Source organism: Sparus aurata, chromosome 1 (genome assembly GCF_900880675.1).
Source record: "Sparus aurata chromosome 1, fSpaAur1.1, whole genome shotgun sequence".
NCBI lineage: Eukaryota > Metazoa > Chordata > Actinopteri > Spariformes > Sparidae > Sparus > Sparus aurata.
This window is the reverse complement of record NC_044187.1, coordinates 4643773-4669396: the sequence shown is the minus strand read 5'-3', so window position 1 is coordinate 4669396 and position 25624 is coordinate 4643773. Positions and strand designations below refer to the sequence as shown.

Genomic DNA, 25624 nt, shown 5'->3' with positions numbered 1-25624 from the left:
CTAAAACTCTGCAAACTAAATTTACACAAATTGAAAAGATTCTTGTGAGGCAGAGTTTTATTTATTTTCCCTGAAAACAAAACTCTTCTGCTTTCCGGCAGTTTGACCTTTTTTCCCAATTTATGTCCATTTTACCTTTTAGTGATGGCTCAGCTTGACATTTCTTTGTAATGTAGTCCTGCTTTCTTCAGTCACAGAGACATTGTGACGCATCTTTAGATGATTGTCATGCAATATATCGATCGTTATTGTGGGAAACATACTGTCATAAATTACTGTTTTATAGAAAACGAAGGCCTCTATTGGAGAACTGACCCTTGAACTAAACAGGATCTCATTTCTACAGACAACAATTAGTTGGAGATTGTTTGTATTTATCTTTTTTAGATTCTCATCTCAACGACTACTAGATTTGTAGCCCGCTTTGGTAAAAATGTTGCTTTGCTAATTTATAATTTTAGCAAATTTTCTTTCAAGTCTCGTAGTCCATAAAGGTTTTTCTGAGGTTCACAGCAGTAAATTAGTAGTTTTAACATGTCTGGCATGATCCAAGTCTCCAAAAGTGACTTTGCAAGGACGTTAATTAGACCCTCGACGGGGTCTTAACAGCTACAGTGAAGATTATCGCTTTATAAAAGGTTTACAAAAACGTCTTTTCAAATCAATTTGGGATCTCAGGGCTCTCTGGAGACTTGGATTACGCTATGAAGCCGTACTATTGTTTCATTTGGTTGTTTCTTTATGTTTTAAAACAAGTCCCAAGCTGTTTCTGGGTTATTACGAATCTTCACCTCGCTCTCAGTCAGCGTAGGGGAGAGTAGACAGTAGCTCTTTTCACACAGAGACGCCGCATTCGTGTCGCAGCGGCGGTTCGTCAATTCTCCGCCGTTGGTCGTTCACACAGAGCCGAGCAGTGTCGCCTTAAAGACGAACCGCTGTGTAATTCACACAGAAAGCTGCGCTGCTGCTCCTAAAGAGGCGTGACGGTACACGTCATGATGATGATGTCTGTGTGTTTTCAAGGTGTTTCCCTCCTGTCCTCCTGTCAATCTAAACCTGCGGACACTTTATGATCATATGGATGCTGTTATAATGTGTAGTGATTGAGATCCTGACCCACCAATCATCCTGGAAAGTGTCAAAGTTATGTTTTTCACACTAAATTACATAATTACATAATCACCATGAGTAAACAGGACGCTGTCTGACTCTCTCACTCGCGGGGACGGAGGCTGTTTTCTGGGGGAAAGTTCTCTGAAGTCTCGGTCAGGAGGGCTGACGGTCGCAGTGATTTTCTTTCAACACAAACACTCGGTGAGTTAAAGTTTTTTGCCGATGATAAACTTTGTGTTTCGGGCAGAAGTGTGATGAAGACTTGTGAGGACAGACGCTTCTCCACATATAACTGCTGTATTTTTTTCCTCATATAAGTTGCCAAAGACAGTTACAGTTGTTTGGTCCTGTAACGTTGCTTTTTGGGAAATTTCTCTTTATTAAGTTGAGTGAAGGACCTGTTCAGTTATCAGACTGTCAGACCAACACGCCCTTGATACGCAAAGCCGGCTTATTCATTCACACTGGTTCGATTCGCCAATACTGCGCCTCTGATACTACCTCCAGAGGCGGATCAGCGCCGGAGCAAAATTTCACCCCTCGTCGCCTCCGAGACGTTCACACAAAGGAGGAGGCGGAGAACTGGCGGAGAACTTCTCCTTAAATATAGCGTCACAAGTTTAGTGAAACCTCCGCTGCTGCCTGGGAGTTTTATGAAAGAAACACCAGGGTTTACTCCACAACAAAATATAATTTAATGAATTCACTTTTCACTGTGTCGATCACAAATCTATATTGATGTAAAAAAGAAAGAAAGAAAGAAAAAGAGAATGATCCAGTGCTCTCCTTTGTCTTAATGTAAGGCATGCAGTCTCCACAGAGCTTTGGACATTGAAAGCTACAGGTCATTACAGTAAGACACACTGACACTCGGCCACAAATACACACAAAAGCGCTCGTAGTATCCACTCTTTTCTCTCCGGGGGCCCAATAAACATTTATTCTTTGCACATACAGTGAGTAGAAGTGGGATTCATCACAACACCAAAAGTATAGTATTTCACAGATAGCAACAGGATACGCTAACACTTCCACTTGGGCCTTTTTTCGCCCCTCTCAGCTCGTGAGGAATTAACGATGGTGGTGCTGCTGGAATACGTTAATATGTGAGTTACATTGACAGTTACACAAAAAGGGAGGTTAGTAGCAGATTAGCACATCGTGTGTGAGCGTGTTGCACATAAAATGAGGATGATTTGAACAGCCGTGACTCTTGCGTTCGACCCTCATGCAGCGAGCCCTTTTGAATCTGGTTTTTCTGAGCCAGTGGAGCTCGTTTTAAAAACGAGCTTCACCACTCAGCGAGAAGGACGTCCTTCGTTTGGAAGTTACATTGAAATGCTGCTGTTGTAACTCTCGTATATAAAAAGTGCCAACGTTTTCTTCTGTGTCTATGGTGCAAAATCCTAATGACCTCTGGGATTCAAAGTGGCCTCAGCTATATAAATACAATTATATATTTGCCTCCATATAAAAATAAAATTAGCAATACACAAATATTGCACACCTAAGGAGTTTAGATTTATCAGATTACTGACAAGCTACTGCTGAAAATGTACAAACATGGAAATAATAAACCCTCTGGTTATAAATAAATATTTAGATATTCAGTTTTAATTCCCGATGCATGCAGCACGTCTCTCTGGCTGTAGGAGGGTGGGGCCAGGCGGGGCAGAGGTGGAGTCACGGCTGCCAAGGGGAGATGGAGATGGGCTGTGCGGCAGGTGAAGGACACGGTGGAGCAGCAGGTAGATCTGGAGGACAGATGGGGGGCGGAGCTTCCTCAGTGCTGCTGCGCCTCCAGCTCTCTCTGGCGGCAGCCCACGGCTGTGATGAGGGCGGCCCCCTTGCCGCTGCCGTCCTCGGAAAGCAGGAAGTTGACGTCACACTTTGGGGCGAGTTCCTTTACCGTCTGCTGGAAGATCCGAGAGAAGCTGAGGGTAAAGAGCAACAGGAAGCTGTGGTTAGGAGGCGGCTGAGAAACGAGAGATGCTTTCTAGTACGAGCATCAGATGCAGCGTTCCCAGAAGCTTTACAGCCCGGATAAGCATCGATGCAGAGCCAGGAAACTTCTGTTAGGGCCTCGTGAGGAGTGATTATTATCGTCTGTAGAGCTTCGTTAACTCAATTATAACATTAATTGCCAGCTATTTTGATAATCAATCAGTTTGAGTAAACGTTTTAGGAAGAAAAAGTCTAAATGTTTGATTCCAGCTTTCTAAAAGTTCATATTTTCTGGTGTCTTTCCTGCTCTGAGTGTAAACTGAATATCTTTGGGTTGAGACGTTTGAGGACGTCGTCTTGGGCTTCAGAACACTCTGATGAACATTTTCACCATTTAAAACAATTTATTAATCAAGAAAATAAAAAAACTGCCAAATTCATTAGCTGCATAAAACACCATCCTGATGGACATCCGATGTTTTCTGTGCCATTGGTTTGCTCCCACTAAAACCAAATCTCTCCAAAAATTGAGCCAACGCCATCATGTCAGATTGGAGGAATTAATTCTTCTCACATTTCAAACATTTTCTTTTCTTTTCAACATCTACACAATAATGGTGACGGGTGAAATGTTCACATTGTGGAAATAATACACATGATAATATCGTCTGAATAATCCCGCATAGATGTTCCCCCACGATGATCCTGTAGGGGAAGTCTGACATGGTGACGTTTCTGACTGGCACATTATCATCTGCAGTTCAATATTACAATGTTCAGATGAGTTCTGCATGTGAACAGTAACTCTGAAATATTGTTTGTATCAGAAATGTTGGAACTAGTGAAAAGATGATGTCTGCAAATTGCTTCTTTTGTAAAACTAACATCCCCAAACAAACCCAAAGCTATCAAGTGTACAGTGACACAAAGACAGAGAAATCTAAAATACTAAGAATCTAAAAATGACTCCCTTGACACTTGAGCTCTCCTGAGATGATTGAAACAGTAGAATAAAGACCTCTGCAGCCTGATGAAATTCAATATGTACTGTAGTGTTTAAGAATGACTTGACCCTCTATTGAGCTCCTGTGTCTCTTACTGTGGGTGCAGCTTGTACAGCGTGCCGTCCACGCCCACGGTGATATCCAGGTGGTCCATGCCTCTGTTCTCACGGATCTTGTCGACCACGGCAGCCATTCCGGCTCCGCAGATCTGAGCGGCGCGGCGGGACACCGTGCCACACACCTCCTTGACGATGATACTGTCATCACAGGTGCTGTCGAGCCCCAGCTGCTGCAGGATCGCCCTGACCTGCAGCAACGCCAGACGATCGCTGTGGAGCAGGAAAGGGGGGAAGGAGAGAGCGTGTCAGAGGTCAGCCAGCAGCAGGAGAGTCATCGGATACCTCACAGCTGTTCCCAGAGGCTAAGGTAGGCTTAAACAGTGTGTAAAGTCAAGTCGTCACAGAGCCCGCCCCTCCTCCTCCTCTCATACCTGGGCATATTATCCCCCTGGATGTAACTTCTCTGTGAACAATGCTGCTCGTGTTTCCATGCAGCTTATCTCAATCATACGACTGTTTTCTGTTATAAACGTAAACATGAGATATTTTACTGCACACCAACTATTTCTGGTGTTTCATATTTTGTATGTGTTTTTTCTTTCTTCCAAGAAACAACAAGTTTCCGGTAATTTCACCACAATGTGAAAAACAACATGAACCCGCTCGATTGATCTCAATGTACATCATGTTTGTTTTGACATATTCAGTATTAAACTTGTGGTTGTTTGGTGTTCTTCCGGGGTGTCACACACACATACATGATGTTCTGCTAACATCATTTGCTTATACGCTAAAAATGTAATTAAATTGGAGTGAAATTTTACCACCAAATGGCCCAAAACTTGCAGTTTAAGGTTGAGTTTTACCTTTAAATATGACATGATAGCTTGTAGCAGAGGAAATAATGCGCCTTCTGCCTTATGACCCAGTTTTGGACGTGATTAGAGTTCGGGCGCTGTGGCCAAAAAATAATACCAGCATCTATTTAATCAGGATCTCAATGCAAGATTGATATTGCAACCTTTTTGAAATGCCCTGTTGAATACAGTCAGGCTTGAAACAGCTTTAAGCTTGAAGTTAGCGGACGCCTCCAAGATTGATCACGATCACAAATCCTCAGATCGTCCACTCCTGGATTCGATGTGTAAAAAGCCACTAGCCAGTGATTCTTTTACCTTTCTATCTGTGACAGGAACTTTGTTTCGAAGATGCCCCTGGTCTTCAGTGTCTCAGAGATTTGTCCCCGGAAGAGGAAGCCACGCTTGGTCAGATCGATCAAAATCTGCCTGACGATCTCTCCGAGGTACATGCCACTGCACATCTTCTCATATCTGACATGAGTGAGAAACAGACAGATCTTTAGTTTACAGGAAAGAATGCGCTAACACAACAACATCTTAGGAGGCATTCATCCGAGCATATTTACCTTTGTTTGCCTTCGTTGAGCGAGTTCTCGTCCACCGCCTGGTCGTACCTCGTCCGGATGTCGTCCAGACAGCCGTTGTCTCCAAACGCCCCCCACTCCATGTTGACACACATACGACCCTCAGTTCCGTCCACTATCTCGATGTTCTTCGTCTCCTCCATGTAACAGGCGTTACTTCCTGTCCCTGAGAGGACGCACGACAACATCCCATCAGTGTCAACGACCCTCAGCTGTTGATCAGTTTGACTGGACAATATTAAATACATTATAATAAAACTTTATTTGTTGCAATGTGCTCAACGAAAGGAAATAAAATCACACAGTGTAGATAAAATAAGACTAAGATGAAATTGATTAAAATCGAGAAGAGGGAAACAAAATCAGCATAAATTAAATTGTGTATGAAACATTTTACACAAGTTTTAAGAAGAGATTTAAAAGATGTTACAGACTTTAAAAGAGACTCATAAGGTTGTCAGAAGTTTCTATACTATGATTCTTTTTCAATACCAGGTGTTTGAAACAATATATTATCAGTATTTCAGGGTTCGTACGGGTGCTTGAAATCCTTGAAAGTGCTTGAATTTCAATGTTGCGTTTTCAAGGTCTGAAAAGTGCTTGGACTTTAGTTTAAGTGCTTGAAAGTGCTTGACATTATAACTCTGTGTCTTTTACAAAATTGGGATCAGACTCGATAATCAATTTCTGAAGTTTTTGCTATTATAGAATATAATTTTAGATGTTTACAGCATAATACAATGTACATAATTGTGATAAAAAGTGAAGAAAAAAATCACAAGTATATATATTCCTTTAGATATGTATTTTACCCCAGCAGTAAGGTGCTGGAAAATCTTAAAAATTACCCTTAAAAGTGCTTGAAAAGTGCTTGAATTTGACCTTGAAAAATGTGTACGAACCCTGGTATTTGATGAAATCGACAAGTATTGAAGCTGTTACAAACATTATCTACAGTCAGATTCTTAACTCAAGGCTGCACAGATACTACTGTTATTATTATTATTATTATTATCATTATTATTATTATTATTATTATTATTATTATATATTAGTGCCTAGGACTTTATTTTCTTTATGCCACGTTATCGAGTATCAAGTTTTTTATTCTTGTATATCGAAGTTAAAGATTTTGGTATCCTGACAACCAGAAAATATAACGCACAAGTAAACGTCTAATTATTCACTTTAATATCTCAGGTGTAGATTAAATGTCTTTTTATGACAATATCCTTTAAAAAGTGTGGCTGTTCAGCTCACCTGCGATGAGCCCGACCTCACAGGTGGGTTCCTCGTATGCACACGTCATCATCGTCCCCACGGTGTCGTTCACGATGGCGACAACATCCAACTCAAACTCCTGTGAAAAAACACACGACCAGAATGTTAATCACAGGTAGAAGAAGATGAAACTACATGTTCAAACTTCATGCTTTGTGTAATAATCCAATAAATAATTAAACAGGGTAGAGCTAAATTATTAAAGAGTAAAGCTCGATGTTGTTTGTTTTTCTGCAGGGAATAAAACACCTGATGATTCTTTGTATCTGAAGTAAAAGATGTAATTAATCGATAGTATCACTCATGTTTCCAGCACTTCACTCAACACTAAAGCCATGTTTAGTCTGCGTTTTGTTGCTGAACACGTTCGTTGACAGATGGATTAATAATCAAGCCTGGCAACTTTTCAAACGTCACACGGAGCTCAATGCAGTTCACTCACATTCCTACACAAACTGCAAAAATAAAAAATACACAAGCTGCCAACTTCAGGAGTTCTGCCAAACAAAACAATCCAGAGTCTCTTCCTCGTGATCACTGTGTTTATATTGTTCTTAAATCAGACTCCACACTGCAGACACAGACACACACGCTCCTCCACAATATCTGAAAGTAGGTTGTTTTTTTTCCCAATGTGTTATAAACATGCTACCACGACAATAACCACACACCGGTCCAGTCCCCGCGCTGCTTTACCTGCCAATTAATGGTTTACAGTCACTTAATACTTACTGGATCCTCCATCTAAAGGGGTGAAATCAGTATGAGGAACTCAACAGTAAATAGTGACATAGCAACATAAAGTGAATAAAACAATAGTGACATTAAGTGAATAAAACAAAACTTCCTGAATACAAAACAGATTCAAAAATCTGAACAGAACCTTTCTGCTGTCCACATCTGCACAGTAGTGATGTTTCGGTGCAGGGAACAATTTCATTTGCACAGTTGAGCAAAAGTAAACCCGTAGTTTCTGTAGGCAAAACAAACTCGACTCTAGATCTGAAATCACTTAATCTCGTTTGAAAACACTGAAAGCTCGTCGACAGCCTGGTTGTGACATCTATCAGCTGTCTGTCAAACCTTTGTGTAGGTGGGAAGCGTGAGACAACAGTCGGAGCTACAAACAGGACAAACAAACATCAGATGAACGCTTTAGTTCATCTGAGCTGGAGAACAGCAGATATCGATCGATAGAGTCTAACATTTACATTTTACCAACTACTTTAAAGTTTTTTGTTAGAGATGCGTCACTCGAGTGTGACCGGTGTCTGATATATCTGATTCTTGGCCTCCAGTGAGACACCAGCCTGAACTGAGAGAAGAAAACTAAATATTTTATTGTATTTACATAATTTATGTGTCACATTTACACAGTCTTGGAGCAAACAGGGGCGTTACTCGTGTTAACGACAGGCTGTGTTGTGATCTGTTGCATCTGTCTTTGGGTACAAAGTAAAACACTGTAGCTGACGGTTGTGAATTTCACATTAACTTTGAGGATAAGGATCCGTTATCTGAACCTGAGTAGCAAACTGTTTATTCCGCTTGTGGCTGTTTTAACCTTTCACAATAAGAGTATGTACCAGTAAGCACTGCATAAATGCTCAAGAAGGAGCCAAAATTCTCTTAAAGATGTTAGTAACAGGCAAATAAAACAGCTTACAAGGTTTTATTATTTATAAGTAACTAATAGTCAGAAAATCGTATTTCTTCCAAGAGTATTTTAATCGGTGCATCTCTAATTTCTACCTTATTCTGACTAAGCCATGAACTTAATCACTGCTTGACAGTGTGATTGATTTGTCCGTTTACCTCTTTCCTCTTGATGGCGTCCCTGAGAAGCTCCACCACATCTTCACCCTCACAGTCTGTGGCCTTGAAGCCTTTGGTCCAGGTGACGAGGATACCCTGCAGAGCACACGACAAACGCTTAGTGGGAAACATCTCACAAACACTGAAACACTATAATAATAAGACTCTGGTGACTAAAATGTTTCCTCTTGAAACCCTTAATATGAAGGGGAATAATAAAGTCTATATTTTAAATACTTTCTAAAGAAACGTACTGCGTCCAGGCTGGTCTGGTGGCAGGGGAAGGAGAAGGTGAAACCCAGCGGCAGCCGAGCACTTTTCATCCCCATGTAGTCCAGGAAGTCCGAGATGCAGTGAACGATGTGGTCGAAGAGCTGCAACGAGACAAAAAAAGCTTTTCTTCCAACGTTGTTTATTGTTGGACGGAGCAGAAATAGGACTAAATCTTTGTCCAAAAATAAAAAAAGCAGGGAAGGCACAGCAGTAAATCTATTTCTGTCTGAAAGGAATGTGAAGGATTTCCTCAACAAAGAAACCAAACTGAGCAGCGTTACCTCCTCTCCCGTGCCCTGCATCACTTCTATGGGAATGGCATAGATTTTGTTGTGCATCTCCACCGATCGCTTCTTCCCGCCGCGAATCTTTACCAGAAGCACGCGGAAGTTTGTCCCTCCGAGATCCAGAGCGAGGAAATCTCCGTTCTCTGTGGCGCAAGAAAAACAAAGGTCACGTTCGCCTCCAAACCAGCAAAACATCTACGACTGCAGAAGACGTTTATACTTTCACCAGTTTGGTTTTATTTTAATGCTCTCTGATGATTAAATGATGTGTAACACATAACAATGACAATAAGTTGGATAATGCCGATGTGAAAATGTGGAAAGCAAGCAGGAATAGATTTGTAAACTGCCATTAACTAAGCAATAAAAGATGACGGGGGGGAAGTAATATTCTGATAACAACTGAGAGATTGTAAAATATGAGGACGAAAGATCTGATCATCTCTGAGACGAAGGACATTTTTGTTTTCAAAGGAACTACATCACTTTACATTTTGTGTTTATATGAGGGCTGCAGTATCGTAGTACAGAATGTCAGATGTGTTTTTTTTGTGACTTTCGTTTGGAAATGTTGAGTTTTTTTCCTCTGAAGGCTTCCACACTAACTGGTTCGGGATTATTAATTGAAAATGGTATTAATTTGATCATTAGAGGAGATTAGACTGACACAGTTCAAGGTCCAGTTTGTTAAACAGATTGTTGAGTCTCATTTCAAACTCGTCAAGACATTTGGGGTTGGAAGGTCGGATCGGACACCAACTGTCGATATTTGGCGAGTTTGGAATGAGACATAACAATCGACTTTGTTACGATTTGGACTTGGGAGGGAACTCTTCTACTGGGTCGTAGTAATTTGTAGTAGTCCCGTGGTAGTATATCTCTCTTTCAGTCACCTGTTCCGTCTGGTGTACTTCTGACGAAGGTCGGCAGCATCTTGACCGTGGCCTCCTTGTGGCTGTCCTTCTTGAGGCCTCTTTCGATTTCCACCCTCATGCGTTTCTTCACTTCTAACAGCTGCGCTTTGCTCAGCCGGAACTCTGCCATCGTCTGCTGAATCTGGCGCGCCTGCTCCGTCAAACGGTACGCCACCGCCGTCACCATGGCTGCGCCTTTCGCACTCCCACTCTCCGACAGCAGGAAGCGGACATCTGAGTCTGGAACCAGGCGACGCACCGTCTTGTGCAGACGGCGGGCGTATCTGTGAAGAGAGAGCAGGAAGATTCTCAGACAAAGAGGCTTGATGCATGTTACAACATCCAAAATGTAAATATATTCACCTCTATTCATGCATTTTATGAATATAGGTGGAAGAAGAACTCACAGTTTACAAGTTAATGCACAATAAATACAAAAGTATTGGTGTTAACAAATACTTAAAAGTACTCGTTATGCAGAAAGACCCATTTCAGAGTAACATACACTATATTATGTAATTTAATTATTGTTGCCTCCATCTATGTGTTGCTTTTATGCTGCATCTGATTTGTGAATTTCCTCCAAGAGATCTCTAACGTTTTTATTTTATTTATTTTAATACACCATCACTTACTAACTGATTATATTCTGCAACTAAACGTAAAGTAAAGTCCATAATTTCGCTCTGAGACGTGCTGGAGAGTGTAAAAGTACCTTAAAATCCTTTCATCTCCTACTTGTGAGGTGATTTGGATTCGTTTGGACATTTTTTATGGGAATCTTAATCTTCCCACTGTCTGCTGCACATCCTCTGTATTCCTCAGAGGATCTTGTCACCACATTCTGGATTTGATGTTTTTTCATGTTGGCGAACATGAATCATTACTGCTCTCTCTCTCTTCACATCCCTCCTGCTCTTCAAGAAATACTCACTGAGGGTGCATCTTGTAGAGCGACCCGTCGATGCCCACGGTGGTGCGGAGGCGTGCGACTCCTTTATTTTCCTTTAGGCGAGCGAGGATGCCTCCCAGCGTCGCCGCGATTAGATTTGCCGAGCGGAAGGACACGATGGTGCACACGTGCTGCACGGCCAGACAGTCCTCGTCTGAAGGCTCCACGCCGAGCCTCGTCAGGATCTCCATACATTTCTTCAGTCCTTCTTTAGTCCTGAAAATAACAAGTGCTTCTCGTTATTAAAGCTCTCATCACTGCTGCTGAGGAAAAGCAATAAACCAATAAAGGAAAACTCTCTTCACTCACTTTTCAATGGCAGAGACGTGTTTGGTCTCAATCTTTCCCTTCGTCAGGAGCTCAGGAGTTATCCGCCCCTCAAACAGCAGCCCCTCTTTGGCCATCTTAACCAGGATGAGCCGAACCAGCTCACCCATGTACATCCCACTGGCCATCTTCTCAAACCTGAGCAGAAAGAGAACCGGCAGCATTTATAGATGATGCGTCATGTTTGTATTAGTCATTCAGAGACCCACAGGAGAGTTAGCTGTAACTGAGGCCTCGTATTCTTTGGATGTTTGTTTTAGTTGCACCAAAATCAAAAAGACACGCTCCAACAAATCCCCAGAAAATCAACCATGCATACTGACATTCCTACATAATTAGGAACATAACTAATAGATTGATTGATAACTATTACAGGGTTCATACGGGTGCTTGAAATCCTTGAAAGTGCTTGAATTTCAATGCCGTGTTTTCAAGGTCTGAAAAGTGCTTGGATTTTAGTTGAAGTGCTTGAAAGTGCTTGACATTATAACTCTGTGTCTTTCACAAAATTGGGTTCAGACTAGATAATTAATTTCTGAAGTTTTTGCTATTATGAAACATAATTTTAGGTGTTTACAGCATAACACAATGTACATAATTGTGATAAAAAGTGAAGAAAAAAATCACAAGTATATATATTCCTTTAGATACGTATTTTACCCCAGCAGTAAGGTGCTGGAAAATCTTTAAAATGACCCTTAAAAGTGCTTGAAAAGTGCTTGAATTTGACCTTGAAAAACGTGTACGAACCCTGCTATTATTAATCCAAGAGGGGAAATCATACATATCAGCCGTACTGTACACTGGTTAACATTTACATGAACATATAAAATGACTACTGGACTATCAGCACTGTGTTATTCTGCTACAATGACACAAAACCTACAAAATGGTGGATATTTTCAGCATGTTGAAATTGCAACATTTCAAGCAGAGCTGTGATGATTCGCCAGTCGATCAGTTGATAGTTAATTGTTTGTTTCAGTCATTTTTCAAGCAGAAATGTCAAACGTAGCTTCTAAAATTTGAGGCTTTGCTGCTTTTCTTTGTCATTTCTGAGAGATGATGACAAGAGTTTAGATTTTTGGACCGTTGGTATGACAACTAAAGCAACTTTAACAGTTTCTTTTTTACATTTTATAGATTAAACTTGAAATAATCAGCTGAATGATCAATGAGGAAGACATCTGATAGTTGCAGATCTATATACGATGGCATCTTTTGAAAGAGCAGCAAACTTTTAATTTAAATATCAAACTTTTTGTTGATTGCAGCCTTAATTCCAAGCGTCTTTGTGTTGCTGTATTAGTAACATTTGCTGTAGAGTACAACGTTAGAACAGCGCTCTCTGTTAGAACGGATCCAGAACCAGAATCCTTGAACCTACATGGGAAACATCAGATTTGTACAGTTTGTCGTAAACTCTTACAGTTGTTTTCCCGGGTTGATGGAGCCCCGGTCGATCTCACGGTCGAACTCTGTGCGAATGTCCTCTATGAGCCCGTTGTCCCCGAAGGCGCCCCACTCGGTGTTGATGCACATCCGCCCTTCGTCTCCTTCCACCAGGTCGATGTGACGTAGTTCCTCCATGTAGCAGGCGTTGGTTCCCGTTCCTGAAGGGATGCAGAGCTGCATGACTCCACTCCTACATCACTGCTTCTCTGTGTGTATAAACCTCTGGCGCCCCCACATGTAGAGTTCACAGTATGTGCGGACTTAAACGAAGACTTCTTATACTTCTACTTCATACTACGCTCAGTGAAAACCAAAGTGTTTCCTCTTCTTTGGTTAAATAAACTCTCTTTGATTAGCTGTTAAATGTATCGTCACAAAGATGGATAGATAGATGATCTTGCAGATTAAACTTCGCAACAGTGTCTAAAGTAGTTATAATTAAGCTCAACATCAAACATCTATCAGTAAAATGCAACGTACACATTAATGCAGCCGTAATATTCATCCAGAATCATTAGATATAATATTCAAACACTGACAGGGAGCTTTTTTAGTATTACTTTTCATACTTCAGGAGGTTTTTCCTGAGTCTGTTGTGTGTTTGTTTACCTATGATGATGCCCACTTCACAGCGCTGATCGTCAAACCCGCAGGTCATCATGGTGCCGACCGTGTCGTTCACCACCGCCATGATGTCCGCCTCATAGTCCTGTAGGAAACAGAATAAACAGGGTTCGTACGGGTGCTTGAAATCCTTGAAAGTGCTTGAATTTCAATGATCTATTTTCAAGGTCTGAAAAGTGCTTGGATTTTAGTTTAAGCGCTTGAAAGTGCTTGACATTATAACTCTGTGTCTTTTACAAAATTGGGATCAGACTGGATAATTAATTTCTGACGTTTTTGCTATTATAGAATATAATTTTAGATGTTTACAGCATAATACAATGTACATAATTGTGATAAAAAGTGAAGAAACCATCAGTGTATATATATTCCTTTAGATATGTATTTTACCCCAGCAGTAAGTTGCGTGAAAATCTTAAAAATGACCCTTAAAAGTGCTTGAAAAGTGCTTGAATTTGACCTTGAAAAATGTGTACGAACGCTGAATAAAAAGATACAATCATCACTCACATGCTGTTCGGTTTGGACTTTAAAAAACTGCATTTCAACTCTGACTGGTTAGTTTTCTGTGGTTGGACGGTTTAGTTCACAGAAAAGGATAAAAAACAACAACTCACCCCTCGTTTCTTGATGGCCTTGTTCAGAAGCTTCACGACATCCATCCCCTCGACACCGCTGGCTTTAAACTTCTTTGTCCAGGTCACTAAGACGGCCTATAAAACAAGTTGTTTTTATGAGGACAAACTTTAAGTTACAGTCGTGACGGGCCTGCCAAGTGTGAAACGTCTGTCCATTAGTATTCTGACCACACAACCGTTCTCCCTGATGGCACTGTGAGGACAATTACACAAGATTTATCTCGTCTAAACTGTTTCACTGTTCACATCCATGTTTTAAACAGTTTTTTCTCCACAAGATCGAAGAAAATGCGACCAAAAAATGTGACATTCGAACCTAAAACATTGAGACATGTAAAAGAAGGAGCTCATCAAAATGTAGAGAAGTAATCATCCGGTCATCCCCTTTAACTCCGAGCCAAACAACTCTTTCCTCTGAGTGTTTACCTCATCGAGTTTGGACTGCGCACAGGGGAAGGAGAACGTAAATCCTACAGGAAGCTTTTTATCCTTGATCTTCTGCTTCTCCATGAAGTCTCCCAGACAGTCTGCGACGTGGTCGAAGAGCTGCAGACAGAAAGAAAATCAAATAAATCAATCCGTCTTTCTTTGTGTAGCGCCGGTTCACAGAGCAGGTCCAGACGTTACTCCTCCATTATATTTAATGGACTTAAAAGGGACATCATGCTGCAGAGCAACAAACAAAAAACACATGAAAAGCTTTTGGATAAAATTGCAAAACATAACTCTTTGATTTTACTTCACAATCTTCAAGTATTTAACAATAAAAATTCAAAGATAAGTAAAAGACAGAAGAATAAAATGTTTAATACTCATCTCATTAATCAGTTGGTAGTTTATTATCCCACTTTCACACTGCTCAAAAAAAAAACCACAACATCTGCCAACATCTGGCGTTTGTCTTCAACGTGAACGTGTCACTCGTCACAGAGGTCGTTACAGATCAGCTGTAACGTGATTACAACACCCAGGCTACATGATGATATTTAGGCGCGATGAAGTTTTGAATGTTTGAAAGAGAGACTGAAGTTTAAAGATATTTAAAAAGTGAGAGTTTCTTCCTTGACTTTCAGCTTCCTGATTGATACTGAGCATGTGCAACTCTCAACAGAGATGAGAGAATAATCGAGATGTCTCACTCCTCAGCAGCTTCTGTTATCAGCTCTGGGAAAAGCGTCTAATTCAGAATATTATTGATGAAGACTTTTTAAAACCAAGTTAAATATTTTCTGGATGTATAGGAAGTGAAAGTGAAGTATCTTAGTTAGTTGGAATATCTCTAAACATTCATCTATAAACCAGATCAATTTAAATCATTCTCCATGAACACAGTCTCCTTTTGTTAACAACGTGTTCATATAGAACTTTACATTTGGGCCAGCTGTCCCGGTGACATTTCATTAAACAGCATCTGTCTCTGCTCCGTCTGTCTGTGTAAGTCCGGCTCTGATCCAATCACACGGCCTCAGACAGTCGCTCATGTTTTGGTTATCATGTTACAGCCCGACTGCCGGCTGTTCTGCAGGGTCAGTGAAGGTCAGCGTGGGTTGTGACGTCACTCGTGTTGCTCTCAGCGTTATTTAGGAGCTCATTTCACGCATATCAACCCTCTACATGACCTTGAACACTACTGTGCTCTGTGTGGAGGGCAACACACCAACATTTATTATTTTGAGGGTAAACAGTCAGTGGAAATTTGACCTGCGTCATGCAGTATTATGTAATAAAACATTTATGATGATGGAGGATAATCTGGTGCATGTTTACAGACACACATCCAATACGAAGGTCTGTTTAGGAAATAACCAGACCGTCACACTAACTATTACTGTCATTGTTGATTATTTTCTAAATAAAAATGAACTGTTTGGTCTCATTTAGTCCAACCTGATGTTCTTAAATGTCTTGTTTCATCCACAACACAAAGACATCCGGTTTACTGAATCAGAGAATTATGACTGACGCATCAATTATTAAAATAGTTGGCGATGAATTTAAAAGCTGACATGTAATCAATTAATCCTTGCAGCTCTAGACCATAATTTTTCACAACTGACACAATATGTGTACTATTCAATACAGTCGATATTTGTGTTTACCCGTGACCCGCTGCCGTGGATGATGTCATCAGGGGTCTCATAGACCTGGCTCTCCATCTGGACCGGCTGCTTCTTGTCCTGCGTCACTTTGACGCGCAGGATCCGAAAGTTGGACCCTCCGAGATCCAGAGCGATGAAGTCCCCCTTTTCTGTCAAAATAAGAAAGCAGACAAACGTTGGAGAGATTATTAAAATGCTTATCTCTGATACGGTCTGTTAACATTTGGACATCGATGAATCGTGACATGACACAACAAGTGTTGTCCTGTCCTTGTTCTAATACTTGCTCACTTACTCATTATATCCACATTATTACCAATTATTTATCAATAAGTCCGAGCATGTATGAGGTGCTTTTGTTTGAGATACATGACACTTTATATTTGGCAGTATTATCCAAAGGGTTTAAGAGGGATTTATGAAAATGTAAAATGTAAAATGCCTTAAACTGGACATGAGCTTCTCTGTTTGTTTTTATATTTAAACCTTGGAAATCTTTTCAGGACCCTACAAGTGCTCAAATCAGCTGATGTTGGAATTTTATTTACTTCTATCATCCTCTATTACAGCTTGCAGGAGGCGTTTCTACTGCTGCCTGAGTTGTTTATCATTTTCCACACTTGAAGTAAACCACCAGGTGTATTTTTTAATGATCTTCTATAAACTCTGGCATGAGCAGAGTTTGTTGATATGCAGATGATGGCGACTTGTTTGTAGAATAACGCCCACCTGAACCCTTCAGACACTGAAAGTCTGGAAAGCTACAAACAAATAAAATGACCTAATTTAGATTTAATTTAAATATGAACTCCAGCGAGTTTTCCAACGACCCTTTTTATGTGAATGGAGCCACCAGCGAGGTGTTGAGGTAGAGAGGAGCTTTCTCACAGCATTGTATTTAAAACTGGTTTCATTTAATTTATTCTAGAATAAAAACACTACCTGTCGCTCTAAAATGTTCCTGATGCGTAAGATGATGTAGGCAGATGTTCCTTTTAGAGTGATTTCTGATATTTGATAATCTCAGTCATGGAAGAGTGCCGCAGCCGGGAGAGAGCTTCCTTAATTTGGATCCACGAATAATTAGTTTATCTGATTGTGATACAGTTACAGTCGGAGAGTCGAGGAGGATTAAGTGTCTGGCAGCGGATCACATGATAGTGTGTCGATGTACAGATCGGACCTGTGACCTTTCAGTTAGACAGAAAACATCCAGGACACCCGGCCTCCCGGCGGAACAATGTTCTTCATTTATAGCCTCCGTGACTGTCGTGTTTGTCCGTCTCTGTGACCGGGCTGGAATGAGATGTGACCGGGCTTGACATATAGAAGTGTTACTGACCTGCTGCAGACCATGTGTCCGTTTAACAGCCACACAGTCGCACTACGACCTCAGTGACATTATGTGAGAGCAGCTATTTGGTTTCTGTACATAAACCAAAAAGTAGCAGCGTGGATTGTTAATATAATTATGCTTATCAAGCTAAAAAGGACAAAGATGTTTTATTCTGTCTACTTAAATCAAGTCCTGTCAGGTATAAACTACTGTAAGTACACACGGGAACAAGTTTTACAAGGGTTTAGTCTAATTAGAAAGAAGAAATGTAATCCTGGCTGTGATACTGCCAACAAACCCAGAGGTTAACTCAAGAGTTATAATCCTCCAGACGTGGAGCCAGCAGGTATGAACGACGCAGTCCAAGTTCAGGCTTGTGAACTTTGTTGGCTGAATCTAAACAATCAGAAACACACATAATGAAGACGCCCTCGCTTCTGCACATATTCATTGTAAGCGTTCAGCGAGCTACATCGTCTCACTCGACATCAACTGGGCTCAGAAAAGGTCGTAACAAAGATGAACATCACAATAAAACTGCAGTTCTGTGAGAGGAGAGCTGGTTCTGGTTCAGTTCTGTGAGAGGAGAGCTGGTTCTGGTTCAGTTCTGTGAGAGGAGAGCTGGTTCTGGTTCAGTTCTGTGAGCTGCTGAGATACAGGAGCAGCTCTACAAGTCAGGAGAGACGACACTGTCGGCTGTGTCGTATTTTCACAGTCTGATGTTTCGTTAGTTTGATGACAAACTGACGAACATCGTGTGTGATTGATGACACAATTCAAACAGGATCAATACTTTATCTCTTCAGTCACTACCAGACAAAGTTTTTCGGATGTTTCACAGACAGAAATTTCACAGCAAACACTGAACTTGTGAGATTTCTGCTGGTTTTTATCGAACGGAAAGTGAAATATAACGATGAGCTGGTCTCTCCTCGTTTTTATCTCCGTTAGCTTTGAGCTTAATCTCATTACGCAGTGAGGATTTCTCTGATCCGACATCATTAGAGCTCAGCTGTGATTCCACTGACTCACTTTCCTTTGATACACAGAAACTCTGCCCGGAGCCATGAAGTTCACTGTTAACGAGAAGACCTTCCTGATAACCTCGTCCTGACCGTTCTGTCCATCACTGCTGCTCGGGCTTTTAAGTGTTTATCAGTTTGCCATAACTTGAACTCTGCTCTTTGCTTGATCCCTCCTGCTTGGTGTAGCTGTTGAAACCCGAGGCTATTTATAATGTGAGAGAAGGCAGGAGACGGGCAGCGTCCCGCTCTGTTCATGGCCACAGAATATCTGACAGCCACTCGGTGTTATTTCTATGAGCTGGTCCTGTTTACTAACAGGGACAAGCTAAACCGGGCCGAGCCGAGCCGAGCCGAGCCGAGCCGAGCTAGGCAGCAAACAGACTCAGTTTGAGGAGACTGGAAACTATGAGCTGTTTATTTTGGAAGGTTTCATCCCAAACACTTCAATTTAATATTTTTGTTGCTGCTCGGGACGCTTTACCAACCCAACATGTGTCTATTTGACGTCCTGGGAATGAGACTCAACAATCAACTGTCTTTGTGGTGCGTTCAGGAACAGCTGGGACAAATCCTACTGATTCTACCTTTAACTTTAATAGTCTTTGAATTCTGTTAATATGACGTGAGCTTCAGTTAGCTTTGACCACAAATGTCCTTCAGAGGGAGACTTTTTACTCTGATACTCTGAGTACATGTCAGAGCCTGTAATCTATTACTTTACTGGAGTAAACAAGCTGAATCAGTACTTCTACTTTTACCAGAGTCTGTTTGAACACAAGTATCTGAACTTCTGGAGGAAACAATGTGTTGACGTCTGATCTGTGATATTTAGATTCTCACTTTTCTACTGTTTTAACGTTTAGTTACTTTTGTACAATTTTTCTATATTGTGAGCCTGAATGAGAGTACAGTAAGAGCTGATCATAAGGGATTTGAATGGATTAATTGATTACATAAACCTAAGGATCATTAAATCGACTCTGAGGTTTTCATCCGAAGCTGTTGGCTGCGTGTCACCAGATGAAAACAGATTGTCATCGGGCTGTTGAACTGTTTGGCCCCGAGTCTAAAACAATAGTCGATCTACTGAGTCCAAATCCAGAGCGCAACACAAAGAGGCTTATGTGACAGAACAGGCCTGATGGTTTTTACCACGTCAGCACATTGTTTATAGACCGATGGAAACAGGATACCTGCTTTAACACGCTTACAGTATAGATCATGGGTTCTCAGACCGGAGCGGGTGCTGGGCCCCTGTCAGGAGCCCTGCAGGGCGAGCTGAACTTTATTACACCGAAATTCAGCTTGGAGCCTTTTTTATTAGCGCTATTGATTGGTAAAAATCACCAGCCTGGGGGAGAGAACTCGCTCTCAGGTTACGAAGGTGGCATGACACCAAAACATGAAATGTACGCATTGGTTTAACACTCGATCAGTTTCTGAATGGAATCACTTCAATGGCGTCATCATGACTAAGAACCCATTACTGACTTTTACGACGCAAAATTACGCGTTGCAGATAATTAAAGATCAAGAGTCCTTGAAAGTTAACAAAATCAGATATTTCTTTATGTTTTTTACAAGATATTAACGTGCAGTAAAGATAATTATCTTGTGCAAATAATTATTATAATCTTTCGGGACTTAAAGCAGCTTCGTAAAACGTTCATGACATAGTGGAAAAGTACTTAAAGCTGGAGTTTAGGACGTTACGTAAATGAACATAACGTTGTTGGCGAGCACCCGTCGACCGTGTTTGTGTAATTACTCTCTCTGCCTGAAGGGGGAGACAGAAGCTCTGCTGCAAAACAATGTGCTTTGTAAACTCATATTCATTTATTCATATATTATTTATTCAATGTAAATTATTCGTCAAACCACCACAGAACGTTATCTGCTTCCACCTCAGTAATCAGAACTTCTGTCTCACACTCAGAGTTTTTTCCCGACTGGCCACTGTTGATTGGACAAGAGGTGACAGTAGGAGCGTATTTATCGTTATTTGCAAAGTCATTTATTGGAGGAGACACCGCAGGCCAAGTGTGACGTGAAGCAGCGCTCGATTACTGTACTTTATGTCTTTATACTCGAGGTGCCCGGTTATTTCAGTGTATTCAACTAAAGCCATGTTTGTTCTTTCTGGGTTTGTGGCCGGCCCGACCTGCAGGACCAGCCAAACGCGCCAGTATCAGCTGGCTATTTCCAGGATCCCTTTTTGCACAATGAATGTATGAACATTAATTACATTTTACTGGATTTCAAAGCTGCTATTTGCTGAATCGCTGAGCTTATCCTGCCAAGTGACGCACCAGTTTCCCTCAGTTGCAGGAAACCAGTAACTGATGTTAAAGGAGCGACCGGCAATTCAGCGTTTAACTAATATTTAACTTCCAGCTGAGTATTTCCAGCAGACCTCCGTGACCTCCTGTAAACACCTGACAGAACAAAGACAGTTGGCAGCCACAGATCAAGTTTCTTTGAGATGAACAACATGATAAAGCTGCTGTCCTTGAATTAGCTTCACAGTGTTTCTAAATCCAAAGATTTTACTCTCAGCACAAAAAAAAGTCTACTGGGTCCTGTTTCCTAAAACTATTGAAAGGATAAAACAGTGTTAATGTTATTTAATTTGTCGATGGGTTGGGTTCAAATTAGTCTTTAGGTTCTTTTAGAGGCTGAACGGTTTTGGATCTATGAGACAACGATGTGTAAACTGTACCTGATCCATCAGGGATGGACCTGACGAAGGTGGGCAGCATCTTGACAGTGGCGGTGGGGTTGGTGTCGCGGCTGAGCCCGTTCTCCATTTCCCTCCGGAACCGGCCCATGATGTCCTTGACGGTGTCATCGGACAATCGCATGGAGTACAGGTACTTATCGATCTGAGGAGACAAACACAGGCTGTCAGGGAGAATCCAAAATACGCCAGATTATTTAAAACAAGGGTTTTTTGACCTTCAAAGAAGGTCATTGATATTCATATTTAATCACATTTAAGAAGCTGGAATGAAAAGTATGATTGTTTTCTATTCTTCTTAAGAATAATCAAAACAATTCCTCTATTATCAAAACAGCTGGCCGTTAATTTAATAGCTGACAGCTGATCAATTGATCGAGTGATGGTTGCAGTTCCACTAGCAGGAGACGAATCAGTGCACAAGGTTTATATCAGAGGTTTCAGGTTCTGACTGGTTTAAAAACTACCTGACGATCATATAACACATAACTACAGATTTAAACATTTAACACAGGATATCTGTTGTTTCATGTTGTTTTGTCATCATGGTTTGAGCACAGTTACACGCTGTGATGTGTCCGTGTTGTTCGCCTCCACCTCATTCATTACTTTTCCTCTGTTAGGACGCGTCAGATCGTGTTACAGCTAATTTAACTAAATAGATGAGATGCATGTTGGGATGTTTGGTTCTAAGGCTGAATTGTAGCTAAAAGAAGTCAATAGATTGATTCACTTAACACAAAGTGCCACATACAGAGAGAGGCAGCCTGACACAGGACACCTCGGCTCCTCTGGACCAAAACACTGTTGTGGAAACATGTTGAAATGGGACAAAGGTGGCAGGACAACTGTGGACAGACCTTTTACAGAGCTGCAACAGTTTTAAACTGTTCAATTGAATCCCATCTATTTTAATGGTGGATTTTTCAAAAGGTCAAAATTTAAGGTCAAAATTCTGATTCTAGCTTCTTAAATCTGTTTAATATTCTGGTATCTTTTCTCCTCGACGACAGTAAACTGAATATCTTTGTGTTGCGGAAAAAACAAAACATTTGACTGATTGATTTTTAACTCGGTCGTCAAGACTAAGAACCCTAAACTGACTTTTACAACACAAAATAACTTGTTGCAGACAATTTAAAGTTAAAGAGTCCTTGAAAATCCCCATAATCTAAAAAGAACGTGCAGAAAAGATGATTATCTTGTGCACAAAATTAATATATTGAACACAGACAGACAGTTTAGCATTTTAGCATTTTCTGACATTTTATAGACCGAACAGCTGATCGAGTACTCAAGGAAATAAGCAACAGATTAATCGTGAATGAATATAATCGTCTATAAAACGTCTCATGCCCTTTGTAAAATATTCTGCAACATATTAATGAGTTTGTTTCAAATCGCAACATCGTTTAGTTTAATTAATGCGTCTAATTAATGGACCGTTTGTCTGCTGTGTACGTTCACTGTACTTATACTCTTATGTAATCACACAATGTCGATGTCATGCAGCACACCACGGACCATAAATCCATTCTGTACCATGAAACACAGTCCACACGTCAGTGTGTCATCAGGCCGCTTCATGCGGCGTCACTATTATTAGCCTCAGATTCATGTGAAGTAGAGTAACGATGCAGAGAATCGACTACAGTGTGACACAACATCCAGGAAGTCACAGGAGACGAAACGCTGCTCGACCTGTTCCTGTCAACCGTGTGAGGCTGAACACACATGTGTAAAGTGCAATGTGTAAGAATATTTGTTAAAAATATTTAAAAACTTAACAAAGTTGTGAATATCAGCAGAACAATAACAGTTTAGAGGTTTGTGTCGAACACGGTCTGTGGTGTGTTGCAGATATTTACTAAAGTTAGCATGCTAACCAGCTATCTGAGCACTAAGTCCTGACCGCTAGCTGCACGGCTAACTGAGCTAACTAGCTATTCTAACATTTAGTATAATATTTTTCCAAAACATTTTGCAGGCATATTTGTTTTCTTGGAATATGTTTGAGTCCCCGTCACTTTTTAGATAAAGCACTTGTGCATCAGTTTTAACTTGTCACATTTTAACAAGAAACATTTCTTGTTAGACAAAATCCGATTTATATTGTCAGTACATAAAAACATTTAATGGTATAACCTGATAATTAATGGCTGTAACATGAAAACAGGAGACGTTTCATGTTATAACAGAATAAATTTAGTATATTGCTGTTAAAGTTTGTTTGATTTGTAACAATTATAATATGAAAATATCGTTACGATGTCAAAACATTGTGTTATAAGAGTTATTTCACATTATAATATGGCAGATTTACATTACTTACAGTATTAACAGTGAGTGTCTGGTGTTAAAATGTTACTTTGGCAAAAGTCAATGTCACCTACATGAATATTGAAGAATTAAATGTACATTTAAAAGTATTATTTTACACATATTTACATGTTTTTATTAAATCACACAACAGTATCACATTATTAGAGCCAGTATTCAGCATTTTTGTGAAAATGAATTAATGTAAAACTGCAATACTTTGGCTCTGATGCAGCATCCAATCTGCAAAGTAACTAGTAACTAAATGTAGTTGAGTGCCTCTAAAACGTAGAAGAGTGGAGGTATAACGGAGAAGAAAATGGAAACACACAACTAAATTCTACTTAAGTACAGTACTTGACCAAATATAGTTAGTTTCCTTCCATCACTGAGTATATAAATACTTGTATAATGTATTTGTACTCTTGATACTCAGCCAGACGGTTACTTTAAAAGTAGTACTTTTACTCAAGTTTGACTGTTGGCTACTTGTTACAGGATCCACATGGTTGGATAACTTTCCTCCTTTTAAGGCTTCTCCCCGCAGACTGACTGTTGTAATTCCACTAACCTACTTCAGCAGCTTTGGCACGTGCGTCTACTGCACTGTGACATCACGCATGACATCATCAATCTCCCCTCCAGCATCTCATTCCCCCCCCTCCTGGGAAACATTCCCACCCAGTGGCTTAATGTCTTTAAGATAACCAGAGCTCAGATTTCACCGATGGTCACATCTGTGCTCTGCTAACGAGTTTGTCTTTGCCAGAGGTGACGAGAGACAGAAGGGATCGTGAGTGAAAGTGAGGATCAGTGAGGAGATCGTACAGCTCGCGACTTTTTTTTCCCAGCAGCCCCTCACAGACACCTGTCTGCTTCAGACGCCCTGGCAACTGACGCTCCGGAAACACTCGATAACGAGGGTCTGTCTGTCTGCAGCTCACCACCACCACCACCATCACTGACCACAGCCCCTCTCAAGGACATCCATGTCAAACACTGTTCACCCCTGAATAAACCAGAACAGAATCAAATCTGAACTAAAAATTCATCATGGCCTCCGTCTCCTCTACTTCCCAAATGCTGCATCCTCCTCCTCTCCCGGCCTGATACGCCCCACAGGCTCGCCGCTGACATGCAGCTACCGTAAACCGGCGTCTGTGCCTGCTGTCACGTCACACGACTCCCCAGCACCAGCACAACAGCAGCTCCGTGGCAGTTTAAAGGCTGCTTTCACTCACCTTTTTGAGTTGATCATCCTTCAACTCGGTGAAGTAGTAGGCCAGAAGCTGGGCTGCTATCATCCTGCCTGCACGTCCGCCAGGAGCTGTCAGCAACTAGGAGCTGGTTCACAGAGAGAGAGAGAGAGTAGAGAAGGAGGGGAAGGAAGGCTGGTTCGTTCGCTCCTGTCCCCCCACGCTGATCCTCTTTATCCTGGAGTGGAGGAAGAGGCCGGCCTGGAGCTGAGCACCGCGGCGAGGCAAGGTTAAAAGGGGAGAGAAAAAAAAAACTCTGTTGAAACAGGAGTGCAGCAGCGGTCGTGCCTGCTAGTCTGCGACAGGCACACACTTACAACCACACACACACACAACACACAACACACACACACTTCAACACACACGCACACAGAGGCTGGGTTTGACTGTGTCTCCTCCCTCTGAGCTGCTAGCTCCCTGTTAGCTCTGGGGAGATGCAGCAGCTCCGCACTGGAATGGTGGTTTTGCTACGCCCTGCCCCCACCGAGCGCTCTGATTGGACGAGCTGTGGACGTGAAGGCGAGGGAGGGGGAGATGTGAGGAGGAGGGGGCTTCTCCTACAGCAGCAGGGGGGAGTGAGGAAGAGAAAGAGAGAGGAGGGGCGAAGCAGGAAGCTGCATCGGCCTGATAACCTGCCTCTCTCTCCTCCCAGCAGCACAGGGAGCCACAGTCTTCCCCTCCGCCGGCACGACTCACATGCTGCCTCGGCACCCAGAGGTGTA

At 41.4% G+C, this 25624-nt stretch overlaps 1 protein-coding gene across 2 annotated transcripts; it reads right to left on the bottom strand.

The window, feature by feature from the left end:
• Window positions 1–1784: 1784 nt before the first annotated feature.
• Window positions 1785–25359, bottom strand: LOC115585176 (hexokinase-1-like). Of its 2 annotated transcripts, XM_030423365.1 has the most exons (19): window positions 24888–25359; window positions 21310–21472; window positions 16230–16378; window positions 14557–14676; window positions 14110–14205; window positions 13478–13577; window positions 12843–13026; window positions 11396–11551; window positions 11069–11302; window positions 10114–10418; window positions 9215–9363; window positions 8915–9034; window positions 8661–8756; window positions 7578–7589; window positions 6825–6924; window positions 5547–5730; window positions 5296–5451; window positions 4157–4390; window positions 1785–3047 (listed from the first exon to the last, which is right to left on the bottom strand). In XM_030423365.1, the coding sequence occupies exons 1-19, from the start codon at window positions 24948–24950 to the stop codon at window positions 2897–2899; spliced, it is 2772 nt and encodes a 923-aa protein (XP_030279225.1). In that variant the 5' UTR covers window positions 24951–25359; the 3' UTR covers window positions 1785–2896. The 2 variants fall into 2 exon arrangements, with proteins under 2 accessions (XP_030279225.1, XP_030279234.1); XM_030423374.1 differs by lacking the exon at window positions 7578–7589 and having other exon boundaries at window positions 2897–3047; window positions 24888–24950.
• Between the last annotated feature and the right edge of the window lie 265 nt (window positions 25360–25624).

What these genes read in the sequence shown, in the direction of transcription:
- LOC115585176 (XM_030423365.1), bottom strand. Translation starts at nt 24,950, where the DNA reads ATGATAGCAGCCCAGCTTCTGGCCTACTACTTCACCGAGTTGAAGGAT. An exon ending in GTCCATCCCTGATGGATCAG is followed by an intron (nt 16,379 to 21,309) that starts GTACAGTTTACA and finishes TTATTTTGACAG; the next exon opens with AAAAGGGGGACTTCATCGCT. An exon ending in TGCAGGGCACGGGAGAGGAG is followed by an intron (nt 9,035 to 9,214) that starts GTAACGCTGCTC and finishes GTCTCGTTGCAG; the next exon opens with CTCTTCGACCACATCGTTCA.